Source organism: Columba livia, chromosome 3, assembly GCF_036013475.1.
Source record: "Columba livia isolate bColLiv1 breed racing homer chromosome 3, bColLiv1.pat.W.v2, whole genome shotgun sequence".
Lineage (NCBI taxonomy): Eukaryota > Metazoa > Chordata > Aves > Columbiformes > Columbidae > Columba > Columba livia.
In genome coordinates, this window is record NC_088604.1 from 73916540 (window position 1) to 73933253 (window position 16714).

Consider the following 16714-nt stretch of genomic DNA (forward strand, 5'->3'; position numbering starts at 1 on the left):
GCAAGGGTTAAGTTAGTACCTGTATCCATTTACATCCTACCTAAATGTATGACATTAATGTTATACATTGTATAGCTTATTGTAATAATAATGAAACAAAATTGAGTTGATTAGCATTGACAAAACCTATAAAGCAGTACAATCCCATAAACCTGAAACTCCCTCTGAGCATGAAAGACAGCTCTGGTTTAACAGTGTTGATGATGACAGTTGCTCACTAAATGGCAACTACGTCACAGCACAAACAAAGTCTGAAAGATGACAGGGGACACAGCACAATCATCTGAGTAATTCACTCATTGACTAAATTTACAAAATTTGGGAAAAGCCTGAATTATTACAAAGGCATTGCTGAGAAAATGCCAGTTAAATTACTGCACCATGGAAACCTCTCTAGTGTGTCAATAACAGTCGCATGCAGATAGAAAACGCTGTAGACAAAACAGAGATGCTGACGTTGATGCTGATTGCTGGTCTCCCTTTGAACATCATCAAAACCTTCAACTTGGACCAAATGCCACAGCCAAGAGGAAGCTGTAACTGACATGTGTAACCCACATGAAGAGTATAAAAACACAGAGAATAATTTTGTCTCCATTGAAGCAAATCCCAGATGGCAGTCTCCCACACTGGGCCATCTAATTGTTATAGAGTGCCAGCTGAGTGCTAGCACACCTCCAGCAGCAGCTGTGAACAGAACACCTGGCCAGCTGTTTGGTGAAGGGTTACAAGCTGCAATGCTGTGAGGAAAACCGCCACCAGCGCAATTGAGCCCCTACCCTCTGGCACCACTCTGACTTGGTATTGAGAGGCAGTGCTGACCTCTCTGTTAATCTGTCCTCATGCTTGAAAGGAAATAATATTTTTCTGTTGTATTATGGGAACCAGTAAAAGCAGTGGGATGCAACTTGCAGAGGATGCTTATGGTTTCCAAACAAATATAAACGCACTCCAGTTGCAGGCAGCTGAAATTGGTTAAATAGCAATTATGTCGGATGCTCCAACTGGTGCAACTTACTCAGTGAACAGAACAAACAAATGCTTTTCATATAGATAATGGATTTGTATCACGGCCAAAGACTTGCAGAGTCCATCACAGAGGTTAAAAATCCCAGGAATATGTAGCTATTTGATTTCCAGTTTAGCTTTCCACTACAGCTACAAATTTATGCAAAAGTAAAGTTGATTCATAGCTCTGATTATTTCAAATAGTCAATGCATTATACAGAATAGACATTTCCTAGCAATTTCTTGTTTTGGATTCTTTAGCCATTGAATTCCATATTGCAGCAGATTACACTAAAGTAGGGAGGAGTGTTAATAACATCTCCATTAATATCTGACTATTACTTTTCATAAGGACATTGAGCACTGTGAAGAGGAGGCTGGCATAACTAGGTTAACATTACAGATATGGAAACTGAGAAGAAGAGCACCAGCAGCTGTTTTATGTTCATGCAGTAAGCTGGTGGCAGAGGTATGAGCAGAGTCAAAGTCTTGTAACTCATAAACTGAGGTACCAGCTCCTATACTAATCACAGCTTGCCATGAAAGAATAGACTACATGACATAAATTCAAAGGAGATGAAGGCTAAATGCATTTGAGCCTGAATTTGCCAAAAGAGCAATTTTTCTCTTCCTGTAATTCATGTAGCCTCCTAATAAAAACAACAAGCTGTTGGACACTGGGTAAGATTAAAAATTTCCCAGTGGTCACTTCATGTGCTGCACAACTGACTTGATGGGTTACCAGCAATAGTGTCTCATTTTCAGCAGTGGGTTTCTTGAAATTAGAAGCATTACAAGCAAACAGAAAGCTTACAAAGCTCCTTAAAGACAGCACAAGATAAGCAATACACAAAAAAAATCCAAACCCCAAGACCAAGCCAAAAGAAGACCAAAAAAGTAGACTTGCACTTGAGGATTCCTATTTTGCCTATGGGACACCAGCCAGAAAGGCAGAAGATAAAGGGCAGCAGGCAAGGTAAACCAGTGACCAGTGTTTTCACTAGTAAAGCCAGACTGGCCTGGGTATGTCCTGCCCACTGATGTTCTGCTTAAGAGATGGGGAATGGAGGTTGACAGCTGTGGTCAGCCATGAAGAACTGAAAATAACCTCCAGAAATGCTGCTGTCTCAACCTTCTGTACAAAGAAAAGCTGTATTACAAATACTTACTTGTATTTGGCTTTTCCTAGGAGCTTTCTCTACGTGGGACTTCTCAAAGGAACAGACATTCAACTTCTCAACAATATGACCACCATCTGTCTTGTCTCTGCTCAATTAAAAAACCTGAATGTTCAATAATCTTCTTGGTAGAGTGGGGGCATTGCTACTACTGTAGTTACAAAGCATTCACAGAGGACTTGACACCTGGAGCATACAGCCACAGCAGATCATATTTTGTTTAACAGACACCTTTGACTTACCTAGCGCTAGCAAAACTAAATCTTCTAACCCAGACACCTAGAAAAAATAACTCTGAGGAAGGAAAGGAAGATCAAAGATTCTCGGTCTACAGAAAATGGAGGCTAAACATGATAACAGTCTTCAAGATGTGGAAAAAAAATGCAGAGAGGAAACTTCTCAGCAGAGAGGATGTGAACTAATGGCTTCAGCTGTGGCAAGGCAGATACAGGACAGATGTTAGGAAGTGTTTTATAATAGTAGATATAGTGACAGTTTAAGAACAAATTAGGCAAATATCTGTCAGGAATGACAAAAGCATAGCTGTATCACCTCAGGTCACAGAGATCAGCAGCAGGACTTCTTCAGACGCCTTCTAGCCAATACTTCAGTAGCAATGAAAGGCATAGGGTGCCCTCTGACAGCCCCACACTTGTGGGGTTCCCTGGCACAGGCCTGGGTAGGGGAACAAATTAGATTCCCAAAGTAGAACCACTGAGCTCCTACAGTTGTCCTGGGGACTCAGCAGTCCTCACTCCCAGGTACTCGTCCCAGGCAAAGCATGTGGTGCCCATCTCACTCCAGTTGTCCTTTTCTCTCCTCTTGCTGTACTTCCCACCTACTGCTGATGAGAGGTATGAGAGCTGACAAAGGCCATTGCACCTCCCAGTAAAAGTGGGCTTTCTACAGATAAAATGGAATTGCATAACAGTTGACAAACTGGATAAACATTTCACTGATGGCTCCAGGAGAACTGTCCACGTAGTCTCTCAGTTCCTGAAACTACACCAAAAGAAACTAACAGCAATCTGATACTTGACAATAAAAGATATCCAATGTAGTATTTTCCATAAAGTGAAAACCAATTTAGAAATAACTGCAAATAGCTGTCATTAGATACACGGTGCAATGAGTACAACAAAAAGAATAGTCCAGGGGAAAGCAAGCAGCAGTGAAAGCCCTTGATCAATCTACTGTGGAGACTTTGAAGAATGAATTTCAGTCTGAAAGTGTTTTACTGATGGTCTCTACAGGGGCTGCAGTTTCAAGAATCTCCATTGCTACTAATTCACTGTATCAAGCCCAGCAGGATCATTCAAAACTTTAAGTAAATGGCAAGTTGATTCAAAATTACAAGGTGATTTGGAAAATTGCTTTTTACTATCAAAAATGAAATTAGTATGATGGACTACTCATTCCTGAGAAAAACAGCCACCATTACTTGACCTGCTGGAATAGCCAGAGGATACATTCAAATGCAACTTGCAAGAGCTGCCACTTTTTTAGAAACTTTAAAGAAGTCATTCTTTCCATATTTCATTGACAGAAGAGTATGACTCAACAAATGTTTAGAACAAGCTTGTATAATTTGATCACAGGTGAAGAACATATCCTTTCTGCCAAAGAAATCAGTAGACTTTTCAGTGCTCTCTCCCTCTGACTTCAGATTTGAATCTCCTTTGTGCTCTCCAGTGAATCATAATATGAGCACCTGAATAATGCAAGACTTTCAGCTGCTGCTAAAGGGGCCCATGTAAATGCTTAAGGATTAGAAGTTTAGGGCATGTGCACTCTGAAACTGCTGTGCCCAGCAAACCAAGGAACAGCAAATGGCAATGATGGGAAGAATTGCTTCAAAAGCCTGGTCCAAGACAAAGCATCTATGTTTTCAGATGCTAGGACTCTCATCACAGTTTCTACTACACCACTGAACTTCATGTGGAAAAAGCTGGGGTTTGCTTATGAGTCGTGTCCTGTGCTCTCTTTGAGGAGAATAAAATGGAGCTATTTCAGGCAGCAACATACTACTGAAGCTGCATTCCAAATGAACATACAACCATGTAGCAAGCCATATTTTGATATTACATTTTGATATCTTATTACAGAGTGGTACTGGAATAAATGTGTGGACAGAAAAGGACTTGGCGATATTGCTGCATTTAACTATGGCATGTATGACAAGTACAGGAGTGTGTCCTCCTATGTGAATCAGTCTGGCTGAATGATGGGGAGAAAGACAGGGAGATTGAATATAATTTTTACCAGTATTTAGGCAAAGACTTCATAACTCTGCCCTCCTTAGGAAAACAGGAAGAATATGCTGTCTAGCAACCTGAGCAACACTTTTAACAAGGTGACCCTATACAGAGGTCAACAATCAAAATTTTCATGAAGACATTTTTCTTTGGCACTAAGGAAATGATCCATGAGGAACAACAGGCTTTTGTGTAAAAATAAATTAGCCAAAATGTGCCCTTGCTACAAGGCAGAGAGCATGTTTAACATCCAGAGTTCATTTGTTGAATATCTTAACTGTAGGTATTTTTGCTTGATAATAGGACCTTCACAATGCACTTGGCATTGTAAAGAGGCTATAAGTTAATTTAATTGGGACTTCATAGAATGAGAAGTCCCACGCAGCTTGAATAGAAAGAGGTAATCTTTAAGTGATGCATGCTCAGGTTATATTTGTAGGCAAAAGTTTTCCCTTCTCAACCAAACATGAATCCAAGCACCATACAGAATCACTAAAGAGTATTAAGTATCTAACCCAGAAGCTACAATCTCAATGAACGTAGGTCAATTCTCTTTAGCAGACATTGTGGAAATAAACTTCCAGCAATGCTCTTTGTCATTTTTGACCTGTCCAGTCTTCCTTATATTCAGGCTGGGATGCTCTATAATATTTGCTGACACACGAGCTGGTTTCCTAACCACAGTTCATTTTCTTTGTAATATATGAACACATTATTCTCCACAGTCCATTAGAAACAACCTAAGTGAGCTCCCTCAAATGTACTGTACCCTTTCCTCCTTCAGAAAGCAAGACCTAGATAAGATAACTTTTAGGGGAGGAAGAAAGAGGTTATCTGACTAAAAAAGTCTTGCAAAGGCACCGTAAAGCCACAGCCCAATGGTGACATCTGAGCATTGAGAGCTGAATATCTTCCAGGTTTCATTTTCAAAACTCTCACAGGCCAAAAGAAAGCTCTGCTTCCTTGGATGACAGCTACTAATTCTGGCTTGCTCATAAATTTTGATGGGCAAGGTTGGCATGTTCTGCAGCTCAGCATGCAGCTGGAGATCTTCTTCTTGACTCCTCGTCCACAAAGTTTGCATGCGAGTTGGCAAGGTCCATATGGTGACCCAAGACCATTGCTGCATGGCTGAGCACATACCAACTAGGCTGATATTCACATTTTAGAGCCAATTGTGAAATATATAGAGGAAGCAAATGTCATTGTGTTTGTGCACACAGAAGTTGCTGTTTCCTTCCCAGATTTTCCTCTCTCCATCAAAAATTTAGTGTACGGCTACCTGCAGAGAGGGGTGAGTCCTTGTCTTGGCTGGACCTTTACGGGAACTTTCAGGTCCAGCAATGTTTTTTTCTAGTTCAGAGCCGTAACATTTGGAGAGTTATAATTCTCAGAGTGAAAAAGCCATATGTGGGCAGCAGTTCCTGAGGATGTGGAGCATGCAGCCTTTCCTCCAAACAGCAGGGCAAGGGAATCTCTGCTGTGGGGTCTGAACTCAGAGGAAACCAGATCTGTCGTCAAAGATTTCCCTGGTGAATTGTTTAGAAAAGGCTAATAAGAGGCTCAGAAGAATATAAAAAAGATGGAAGAACAGTTTAAGAAAAGATAATAACCCAAAATTTAAAGGGTGAACCTGAGTGAATAAATGGGCCTCAGTGAAATAGGACAAGACACCTTGAAAACCTCAGCACCTGGGTTTATCTGAGATGAAGGTTCTTTCCTGTCTTATAAGGGTAAATTGTCCTCAGTTTTTTGTTTTGCTGGATTTTTGTCCCCTTCAAACCAGAGGGAAACCACTGGGAGTTCAATATCTAGATCTAAACACCACAATCATTGCAGAGAAACTGAGTCACATACAGCTGAAAACTAAAGAAGGCACTTCAGTTGGTATCCAAAGAGGAAAGCTACTACTACAATTTTATCAATGGTTTAGACGGAAATCACAGTCCAGCTGATGACATCTAAGTTAGGTGTTCAATTTAGTGTATAATTAATATAAATGACCCAACATTCCCAAGAACACCACAAACTCTCTATGAGTCACTAAAGCCACGCTCACAGCTTACTACATCTATAACCATCACACGCACTCAGAGCAACTGTAAACCCATAAGCCTACTGGCTAAGACTGAGGGGATCATAAACTGCAAAGCACTTTCAGAGCTTTTGACAAAACAGATTATCGTTTTTAAACCCCATAGGCAGAAACATGTAGACTTTCTCTGTTGTCATATGAATAGCTTCCAGTGCTGAGATTTACACAGTTCATTACCAACAAGATAGGCAGATACAAACTACTTCCTTGTGACCCAATCACAAGACCTTCACTAGATTATCGCTGTAATGTTTACAAAGTTCATAAACATTATGTCAGTGAATTATGGCTTCATGCTGCTTTCTCTAAGATACCATGTCTGCTAGAGAGATGGGTCTTTGATTTTCAAGCTCCAAAGGTAGCCCTTATGTTCCAGCACAGAAGCCTTGTGGTGGGTTGACCCTGTTTGAATGCCAGGTGCCTGCCAAAGCCACTTTATCACTTTCATCCTCAGCTGAAGAAAATATACTGAAAGGCTCATGGGTCAAGACAGAGACAGAAAGAGATCATTCTCCAATTGCCATCATGGGCAAAACATACTTGACTCGGGGAAATTATTTTAATTTATTATCAGTCAAATCAGAGGAAGAGGATGAGAAATAACACCAGATTTTAAAACACCCTCTCCCCCGCCTTCTCTTCTTCCCAAGCTTAACTTTACTCCTGAATTCTTTACCTCCTTCCCCTCCTGGAGCAGCACAGGGGGATGGGGAATGTGGGTCATGGTCAGTTCATCACATGTTGTCTCAGCTGCTCCTTCCTCCTCAGGGGAAGGACTCCTCACACTATTCCTCTGCTTGAGCATGGGGTCTCTCCCACATGTGACAGTACTCCATTTACTTCTCCAAAGTGAGTCCCTCCCATGGGCTGTAGTTCTTCGTTAACTGATCCAGTGTGTGTCCCTTCCATGGGGTGCAGTCCTCCAGGAACAGACTGCTCCAGCATGGGCTTCCCATGGGGTCACAGCCTCCTGCAGGCATCCACCTATGCCACCATGGGGTCCTCCATGGGCTGTAGGTGGAGACCTGCTCCATCATGGACCTCTGTGGCTGCAGGGGGACAGTCAGCCTTGCCATGGTCCGCACGGGACTCTGCTCCAGCGCCTAGAGCACATCTTCCCCTCCTTTTTCACTGACCTTGGCGTCTGCAGAGTTGTTTATCTCACAAATTCTCACTCCTCTCTCCTGACTGTAATTGCTGTTGTGCAGCAGCTTTTTCCCCTTAAATATGTTATCCAGAGGTGCTACCACTGTTGTTAATGGCCTCAGCCTTGGCCAGCCGTGGGTTCAACTTGGAGCCAGCTGGCACAGGCTCTATCAGATACGGGGAAAGCTTCTAGCAGCTTCTAGAAGCCATCTTTGTAGCCCCCCTGTTACCAAAACTTTGCCACACAAACCCAATACAAAACTGTTGGGGATTTATGGACACTTCACAGGTGTTTAATGAGGCTTACACTGTAAGCATTCTAAACAGCTCTTGTTCACAGAAACCTGAAGCACATCCAGTAAAGCCAATGGAGCCTGAGACACCTTGACAGAAATATTGAGTGGATCAAAACAATCAGCCTGCCCTTTCCTTCTGTTCCAGCTTTGCTGGTGAATACAAGGCACACCTATATACAGAACAAAGTGTCTTGTTTTCTTGCTGTTTCCTCTGTCTCGTGGTGCATTGGGGCCTGGCAGTCAAGACTCACTGATATACATCTATAAGTTTTTAAACATTTAGATCAATTTTATTCTCTTTCATTTTTTTAATCTAAAAATCTGATTTTCAAGAAAAAAAAGTAGTATGTAATGAAGACATGAAAGCATAATTTTAAAATGGTATTTAATAGTTTTATCCAATGACACTCTGAAAGGCAGAAGTCTCATTCTCAGAAGGTATTTAAGTACCTAAATCTCTTTGAGCACCTGGACGCCCTCAAAAAGGCCCATATTTGCAAAGTTTTTAGGGTTCAACATTCAATGCTATTCAATAAACAGCATTTCAAAGTCAGGTGAGTTATACATACATGCAGCCTTGAATCTGATGTATTTGCCATTTGGCACCTAACAGACATTAATATTCTCAAACATTTTGGACAAGGTTTTCCTAAATGTAATAATTAGAATGAAATACTTGTGTTTCTTCAGAAAGTTCTCGGCTTTAAAAAAATGACACCCACAAGGTCCTTCAAAAGCAAATGAGGTATGAAGCAAAGAAACTTCTGTGCGATACTGTTGTTTACAACTGAGAGGAGCAGTGACTTTCTCACTTTGAAGGATCTATGCTGTCATAAGTGCTTATTCAGATATACTGTACATTTAATATAAACCTTCAGGTAACAATTAATTTCATTTTCACAAATGTTTGTGTGTACAGCATGTGCCTCTGCAAAATTTTACAATCTAAACCAGAATATTTTGGAGTCTAATTCTCTCTTCACAGCAGGAGCAGTTCTGCTGTTTAGCAGATCTTTTTCAAACTTAAATCTACAAATGTAATTGATCTACAAAGTCTCTTTTGTATCAAACAACTTTTCTGAGCTGTAAATGCTTGAGGAGTGTTGCTGGTGGTTGCTGCACCCTTCTTCTACTACCCTTTGCTGTTGGTGAAGTTGAGATCACGCTAACACAGGACGATCACCCTGGAAAGAAGTAGGAGGCAGCAGAATCACTGGAGGAAGCACTGTTTTGGACTTTTGCCTCTTAGACTTCACCAGCCAGCCACAGCCAGAGTCCAGCTCCTGGAACAGGAAACCCTTTGGCAGGATCCACTATGGCTGCTCTTCAGAGCAAGGTACAAAGCTCTTTTTAACCAGTCACTCCTGAAGGCATTTAACTTCCTCACATTGTTATTTATTCAGGCTTTCATTTTTCAGACTAGTTCAGAAAAGAAAAAACAGTTTCCCGTTTCTTTCCCTTCCCCTTTCTTCCATTTTATACATTTTGAAAATCTGTTTCACTGAAGAAAATAACTGCTATGCTATTTAGGGCTGCATGGCCATGTCAGTGGCACTGGCACCAAAAGCTTTGACTTTCCTGCTCCATGCTGTACTGTGCAGCACAGGTTAGGAAGCAAAAGCATTCAGAAATTTGTCTCGTACCATGCCTTTTCTCAGTAAATACTGAATGCGGTGCTAACAAATACTTATGGCTTTGCTCCCATTACTTGACATGGTAATAAATACTTCACCTAGGAGTGACTTCAAGCCTTTGAGTATAGGAAGGCAGTGGCAATTCAGCACTCTCACTTAAAAGATGAAATTATGCTGTCAGAAATACTATCTCTGTGCCAAAAGTAACATGGAAGCTCAATGACAGCAATCCTCATCGTTGCTCTTCTCACTTGCACCGTGCCAATGGGGTTTTCCCTTCATTTTTGTACTCTGAGTTAATTAGCTGTCAAGTTTAACTTGTAGAAACTACTGTGGACAAATTAGTTCCTACTGATGTGCTAGGTTAATGTTAACCTGTGTTCAGGTTAATGGGAAATCCAGAGCTACTAGTCAGAGGGGTAAATATACTGAATGGGAGAGAAATGCAATCCAACAAAACCACAAAGCAGCCTCAACTTTTGGATTTTGAGTCCTTGCTTGAGAAAACAGTAAATAGCCCACTGTAACAGCCAAGGGAAGAGAGAAAACAGTGATTCTGTGGTATAACAAACTGAGGAACTGCAAACACAAAGGTGGCTGCTCTTGACAGAACAGAAATTTGATGGAACATTTTGGGTAATTCAAAATCACCATCTAAATTTTGAGATTTCCTAAAATATTAATATAATGCATATTTGTTGCTGTTGGTTTTTGTTTGTTTGTTTGTTTTCATGGTGGAATCTTAACATTACAGATTTAGCTATCAAATACTGAGTAATAATCATGTGTTTGGGGATGCAGGAGAAACCCTCCCCTTCTCCAAGCTTTTTCTGCTCAACACACCTCAGAGTTATACAGAAGAAGAGGGAATACCCAATTTTAACCTTGAGTGAAAAGTTCTGGGTTGTCAAAAGAAACAGCAACCAGTTTCTGGTACATGTTGACATCAGAGAGGTCACACAGTCCTTCCTCAGATGCCGTGCCTGGCAGAAGACAGCTTTCCTTGGTTGGGAAGGCTCTGGGAGATCGGCTGAGTTCGGTTTGGGCACTTCACGGTCCTACTCTTGGTTGAGAAGACAGAGAATCACTCTATTATACGTATTGTATACACAGGCCTGACCTTTTACTTTTATGTATTACACCAAGTACTCTTTAAGTGGTTATTTACACCATGCTGTTCTGCCAGAACAAACTTTCCCATCTACATTCCAAACAAAAAGATCAGCACGCCAGCATCACTTCAAACTAACATTTCTTTGAAAAGGCTTCCTTACGGGAAAGGACTGTGTAAATACCTGGTTTACCACTTCCCCATTTTGACTAGTTCTCAGAAGAGGTGCAACGTCTGCCTGCCATCACCTGCTCTACCTTGCAATTACAGGCAGCTTCATTCTTATTTTGTTTCCCCAAATTGAGGTGTGCTGAAGCAATTTGGATTTTTGAAGTCATCAGGCCTATCTCAAAATGATCTCTCTTCAGATTAGGGTAGAAATTTAGGCACTATACTGCATTGTGCAAACCCACACTGTCTAAGGAAGAAGGAAGGAGCTGCTTTGGGCAAAATGAATGCTGTCTGCCTCATCTGCAAAAAGTGTCAGGCTTTTAAGAGGAAAAAACAGAGCACAGTGCTAGGTCAGGGAAAGAGGAAGACACCTGGCTCTTCCTGACTCTGGGCAGCAACAAATGGTAAGTATTTCAGCTGTGACCAAACCTACTCTGTTTGCTTTTCAGTCCTACACTTTACTAGAAATTTCATTTTTGGTCTGAGTGATGCTGTAGCAGCCAATGGCTCCAGAAGAGGATGACCAGCTTCAGTCCTCAGTCATGTGGCCTCAGCCTACTGGACACCATGCACTGACTGGTCTTGAGCTGGGAAACAGCATGATCTCAATGACCTTAGAACGATTCGTTGCACTTGAAAATGTGCTTCAATGAATTTTCAGGCATATATAGAGAAGCACCAGTTGGAAAGCCTTTCTAGCCAGTAGGAGTCATGTTTTACTTCAGCAATGTACTAATTTAAAAATACGTAAGTTTATTTCAGCAACAGACAGGGACTGCTACTGCAATGTGAATAAATATATACCAAATAAAAGTCCTATAAAAAACACCAAGAAGTGAAGAAAGCATGCAGCTAGAAAACTCCGAAGCCCTGTTTTCCTGCACCCACACTGTATGTAGGCAATGTTTTTTGTCTATGTTTTTTTAAAACATTTACTATAGTGAGGAAGAATTTTGGAGGGTAGCAAAAACATATTTGTGCACTCTTATATACCATGAGACAGCGGCAATGTAAAAAAAATGACAAAAGCAGTCGATGACAAAGTAGCACAGAAACAGAGACTGCAGCCACTGTCCCAATCCTTACCTTTCAGAGTTGCCTTCTTAAGTACCTTCATAGCATAAAGCTGACCTGCATCAGATCCTTTGATTTTCCTCACCAGAAATACCTGTAAAAAGTAGATATCTTGTGTAGATCAGTATTGAACTTCCAGTTACAAGCCTTTCTGCGTTAGATAGAGGAATAGATTCAGAAATTCCAGTGAAAACTATTAGCTGAAAGTAGTTTGTATCTATTTCACCTGCAATTGGTTGAACTAGCTCTGGAAAGCTTCATTTTTAAGCCTTTATTCCCTCACAAAGAAACTACGTCCAACATTATTAATTACCCTTACCCATTCAATCAGTATGTGCACATCTCTCCATATTCTGACCAGCTTTACATGAAAAAAAGTTATGTCTCATTTGTCCTTAGGAATGTGCAGTGTCTCAAAACTATTACCATCAACTAAATTAAGGTGAAAAAATAATTTGGTTTAATTTATCCTGTAAGCCATGAATGGTGACTAGACTAAGTTGTGTTATAACTGAAGCAAAATGTTCATACAGCTGAAAATCTGGTTGTGCATACTTTAAAAAAAAATAAAAAAAATGTAAGACTTTTAATTAACAAATAGCTTATTATAATAAAGACAGTGTTCGCTGTTGTAGTTACTTATGTTACGTCTTCTGACGGTGTAAAAATTTGTCATTGAAATAAAATAAAATTGTAGCTAAAATTGTGACCTTTTTTGTCTTACTCTGCAGCTATTTCTTTTCTGCTCCTGAGTGCATCTGAACACTAGAGTGGTAGTGAACAAAGGAATCAGTAATTCAGTTTGGTCTTTATAAGACTTTCAGTATTTTAATAACTGAAAGTAAAATAAAGAAAACTTCTAGTTGATTCCTAGGACTCACTCTACTGAGGTCAGAAACACCAGACAAGAGTGTCTCTCTTTTATTTCAGCACTTTGCTACTGGACAGAAGCATGAAGAGAAGCCAAATACAAAAAGAAATGTAAGGCCACATATGTAGCATATACATGTAACAAGATAAATTGTCAAAGCCTAGCTAAAGTAACATAACTAATGAAAGCTTAATTGGATTACAAAAATCTGTGGCAATTATTTTATTCCTTGCGTGTTCAGGAACCATGCAGCTTTCTTAACTGCCTCCACCCAAAATATAAAAAGACAAAAAAAGAACAGAGGAAGTCTGTTTCTAGCACATTATTTGCAAGTTGAAAGACTCTTCCTCCTGCAAAAAAATAATAGCTGTAAAGAGATTATAATTTTCTGAAACAACCCATAAGGAAATGTTTGTGGGGAGAGAGAACAACTTTTAACAACTAGCTAGAGAAGCTGGGAAAAAAAAAACCCACAACCTAAATTATCTTTGAACACCTCAACCAGGGCTCTTACATCTGCATAGCATAACAGCTACACCACTTTTACAATACGATTGGATACCTTTTTGGTGAGACTTTCCTTTCCAAGATGTTTCCTGTGCATAAGAGATATGCACAGTTCCTCAGCTGAGCTGCCCTAACTGGCTGAGCTCAGACACATGTTGCTTGTTCCCACCTCCTGCTTCCCAGTTCAATGAACACACAGATATCTCTGGTACTCACAACTGTAGGAACAAATGATGAAATCTGGATGCAACAGGAACACATAAGAATTTCTGCAGTGTTTTTCATTAACTTTCATGGATAAATTAAACTCAGCTGCTCCAGCATTAACAGGAAGTCAACTCATTTAGAAGTTTGGCTAGACAGAGAAAAGTTGGGATATTTTTCTATCTAGACTAAGTGAAAGATTTAAGTTTTGCATTACATTGAAAGAAAGAAAGAAGAAAGTCAAAGGCAAGCTTGCCCAAACATTAGATTTTCAGTTGTATTATTATTCTGTAAAAATGGTTGTATCCCCAAAAAAACAAACCCTTAAGATTTTAAGCTGTACTGCACATAGAACAGCACAGCATGCTGCACCTGCAAAAATATTGGACTGCAGTTCTATAAATATCTGCTGTGTAATCTTGCAAAGCTCGTGATACCCATATTGCAGTAATAAGCAAAATTATCAATTTACATTACTAGTCACTAGTCAGCTGCTCCCTGTAGCAGAGGATAGAGCACTTGTCTGCATTCCCTCCAAAACAGATGAGTCAAGAACACTGTGTGCTGTTTCAGAGGACATCAAAATAATCATCAAACCAAAAAGGAAACAGAACAAATGAAAATGCACTGTATTGCAAAATGAAGTTGTCCTTCTGATTATTCTTAAAGTCACATTGTGACCACCAAGTGGTTTTGGAGTGATTACTTGACTGGTTACATCAGCTATACCAGACTAGTTTGCCAGAATAGAATAGGCATGTGGCTGTTCAATTCTCACCATGACTTTCAATTCTCCAGTTTAACAGGCATGCAAATGCCTCAGGTTAGTAATACCTGAACTACCAAAACTCCCTTAGCTGGATAACAGGTACACCACCTAAATCCTAACCTAGAAAGCTGACACCAAAGACATCTTCTCTAATCCTGCAAGAAATTATTTAGGCCTCAGGTGAACAAATTGTAAACCAACTGTTTTCCACCCCCAGAGACTTATGGATTTGAGTAATTGGCTCACCTACACAAATGCACAAGAAACACAGTGCAGACTTCCCTTCTTTGTGTCTTTTCTGCTCTGGGTAGTTTACTGACCTGTTTCAAATATGATATGGAAAGTGATTTGTAATCACAACCAGCTCCAAACAGGTGTAATGTCCACACACACATTCTGATCCCCCAAGTGAAATGGGTGGAACATGTCCCAGAAATCAAATCTCCTTTTGGGATGGTGACAAAACTAGGAATTTTACTTATAAGATGTTTAAAGTTAGAAGGTCAAAGCTGACACTCAATAACAACATACATCAGTACAATCTAAAACAGCCAAAGAACCATTTCTGTACATTTTCTACATTAATATGAAAACTGGCCATTCTATCTCAGTTACTTTTGCAAAAGACTGTTCCTTCACTTATTATTCTCCTTCTTGTATTGAATCATACACTAAATCTATTTTTGAGTTGTCTGATTTTTCATATGTCTTTAATATTTAAAACTCAAATATCACTATTGTACTTTCAAGCAATTCTCTAGATCAAAACTTGGAAGTGAATGCTAACTTTCCTAATTTCTCTTATCTCAGGGAACTTCTAACAGACTTATTTATCAATACAATCCTGGGATAGTCAGGAAGTTGATAAATACTCCCAATATAGCTTCTTTCAGGAATAAAACTAAAGGCCCTGACTCATTGTTAGAATGCTCACTTTTGTGCCGACTACCTCAGCAGATTTTAGGTGTGAGTCAGTCCCTCAGGTCAGACAGAATGATCCACCATGGCAGGCTGGGAAATATTTTTTTAAAACCTGACAAAATAATATATCTAAAAGGATAAGGACCTCCATAGAATCATAGAATACTTTGGGTTGGAAGGGTCCAAACCCCTGCGATGAGCAGGGACATCTTCAACCAGATCAGGTTGCTCAGAGCCCCATCCAGTTCCACAGGGCTGCTTTCAACCCCTTCATGCTCCAACCTGTATTGACACTGGGGGTTGCCCCAACCCAGGTGTAGGACCTTGCATTTGGCCTTGTTAGACCTCATGAGGTTCACATGGGCCCACTTTTGGAGCTTGTCCAGGTCCCTCTGGATGGCATCCCATCCCTCAGGTGTGTCAACCACACCATTCAGCTTGGTCTCGCCTGCTTGGTTTAAATTAGGCTCACTGTTCCACCAGGTTCAAAGTCTTACATATTTAAACTATGGAAAGAGGTTAAGTCTGAATTGATTCATCCCTATTTCTCTCTGTCTTTCCTTCCTATTCCTATTTCTAACTAACACACCACACTGAAGAACTGCCTTTGTGATTAAGAAAAGCCCAGACTTCAGATAAAAATGTTGTTTCTACACAAATTACCTTGTGGTCACAAAGGCAGGTACTTTTTCCACCACTCCTCCCACCCCGGCCCTGCCATGCTCTAGCCACAATGATTCCTCTCTTCAGCACTAGTATTTGACTCCACAATCTTTTTAGCAAAACATATGGGCCTCTGAGTGTGACTTAAAGAGCAGTCTGGGACTTCAAAATGTGCTTGGAATTCCATCTGTCCTCACCATGAATTGAGCAGCTCAGTTCTTGAAGCCATTACATCTTCCACCCAAGCAGCAGTAGCACAGTCACCTCCCTGGTGGATAGGTCAGAAAAAGGGAGCGAGGGGTCTAATTTTATAAAGTGATGCTTACTAACGCTCACTTGTGCTCATTAGCCCAGGTCCAGAGCCATAAGCACTGCTTCCTAAGCTGTTTTATATAGAGGAATCCAGCTAAAAGACAAAAGTGCAATTAAAATGAAGACAGAAGGGGTTTAGGTCTGCTTATCTGCCTTTACAATATAATTTATATGTGGACAATGTTACCAGTGTAAATGAACTCAGAAAAAGGACATGACATTTTCGACGTTGCTCTAGGTGATTAGATGACATTAAAAATTACCTTTCCATATGAACCTTGTCCTAATACTTTCAGCAGCTCAAACTGAGAAGGATCTGCCTTTTCAAAACCTTCTTTCACATGATGACTAATGTCTATTTCCTTCACGATACCTTCTTCCTGCAAAGGAAACAAAACCAAAATTCCCAGATTAGAGCTGTTATCCTAAGGAAACATGTTGCTTATTAAAATCTCATCTTCTGTGATGCTACACATCATGTACACAATCATGAATGAAA

General features: G+C 40.3%; 1 protein-coding gene across 10 annotated transcripts in view; it reads right to left on the minus strand.

The window, feature by feature from the left end:
* The window catches only part of RPS6KA2 (ribosomal protein S6 kinase A2), a 309958-nt gene that overhangs the window by 82978 nt on the left and 210266 nt on the right, over positions 1–16714 (minus strand). For all 10 annotated transcript variants that reach the window (XM_065057598.1, XM_065057605.1, XM_065057603.1 and 7 more), the window contains 2 exons: positions 16479–16595; positions 11981–12062 (listed from right to left, as the gene is read on the minus strand). In XM_065057598.1, the coding sequence (XP_064913670.1) occupies positions 11981–12062; positions 16479–16595 (199 nt within the window). The remainder of the gene's footprint in view (positions 1–11980; positions 12063–16478; positions 16596–16714) is intronic.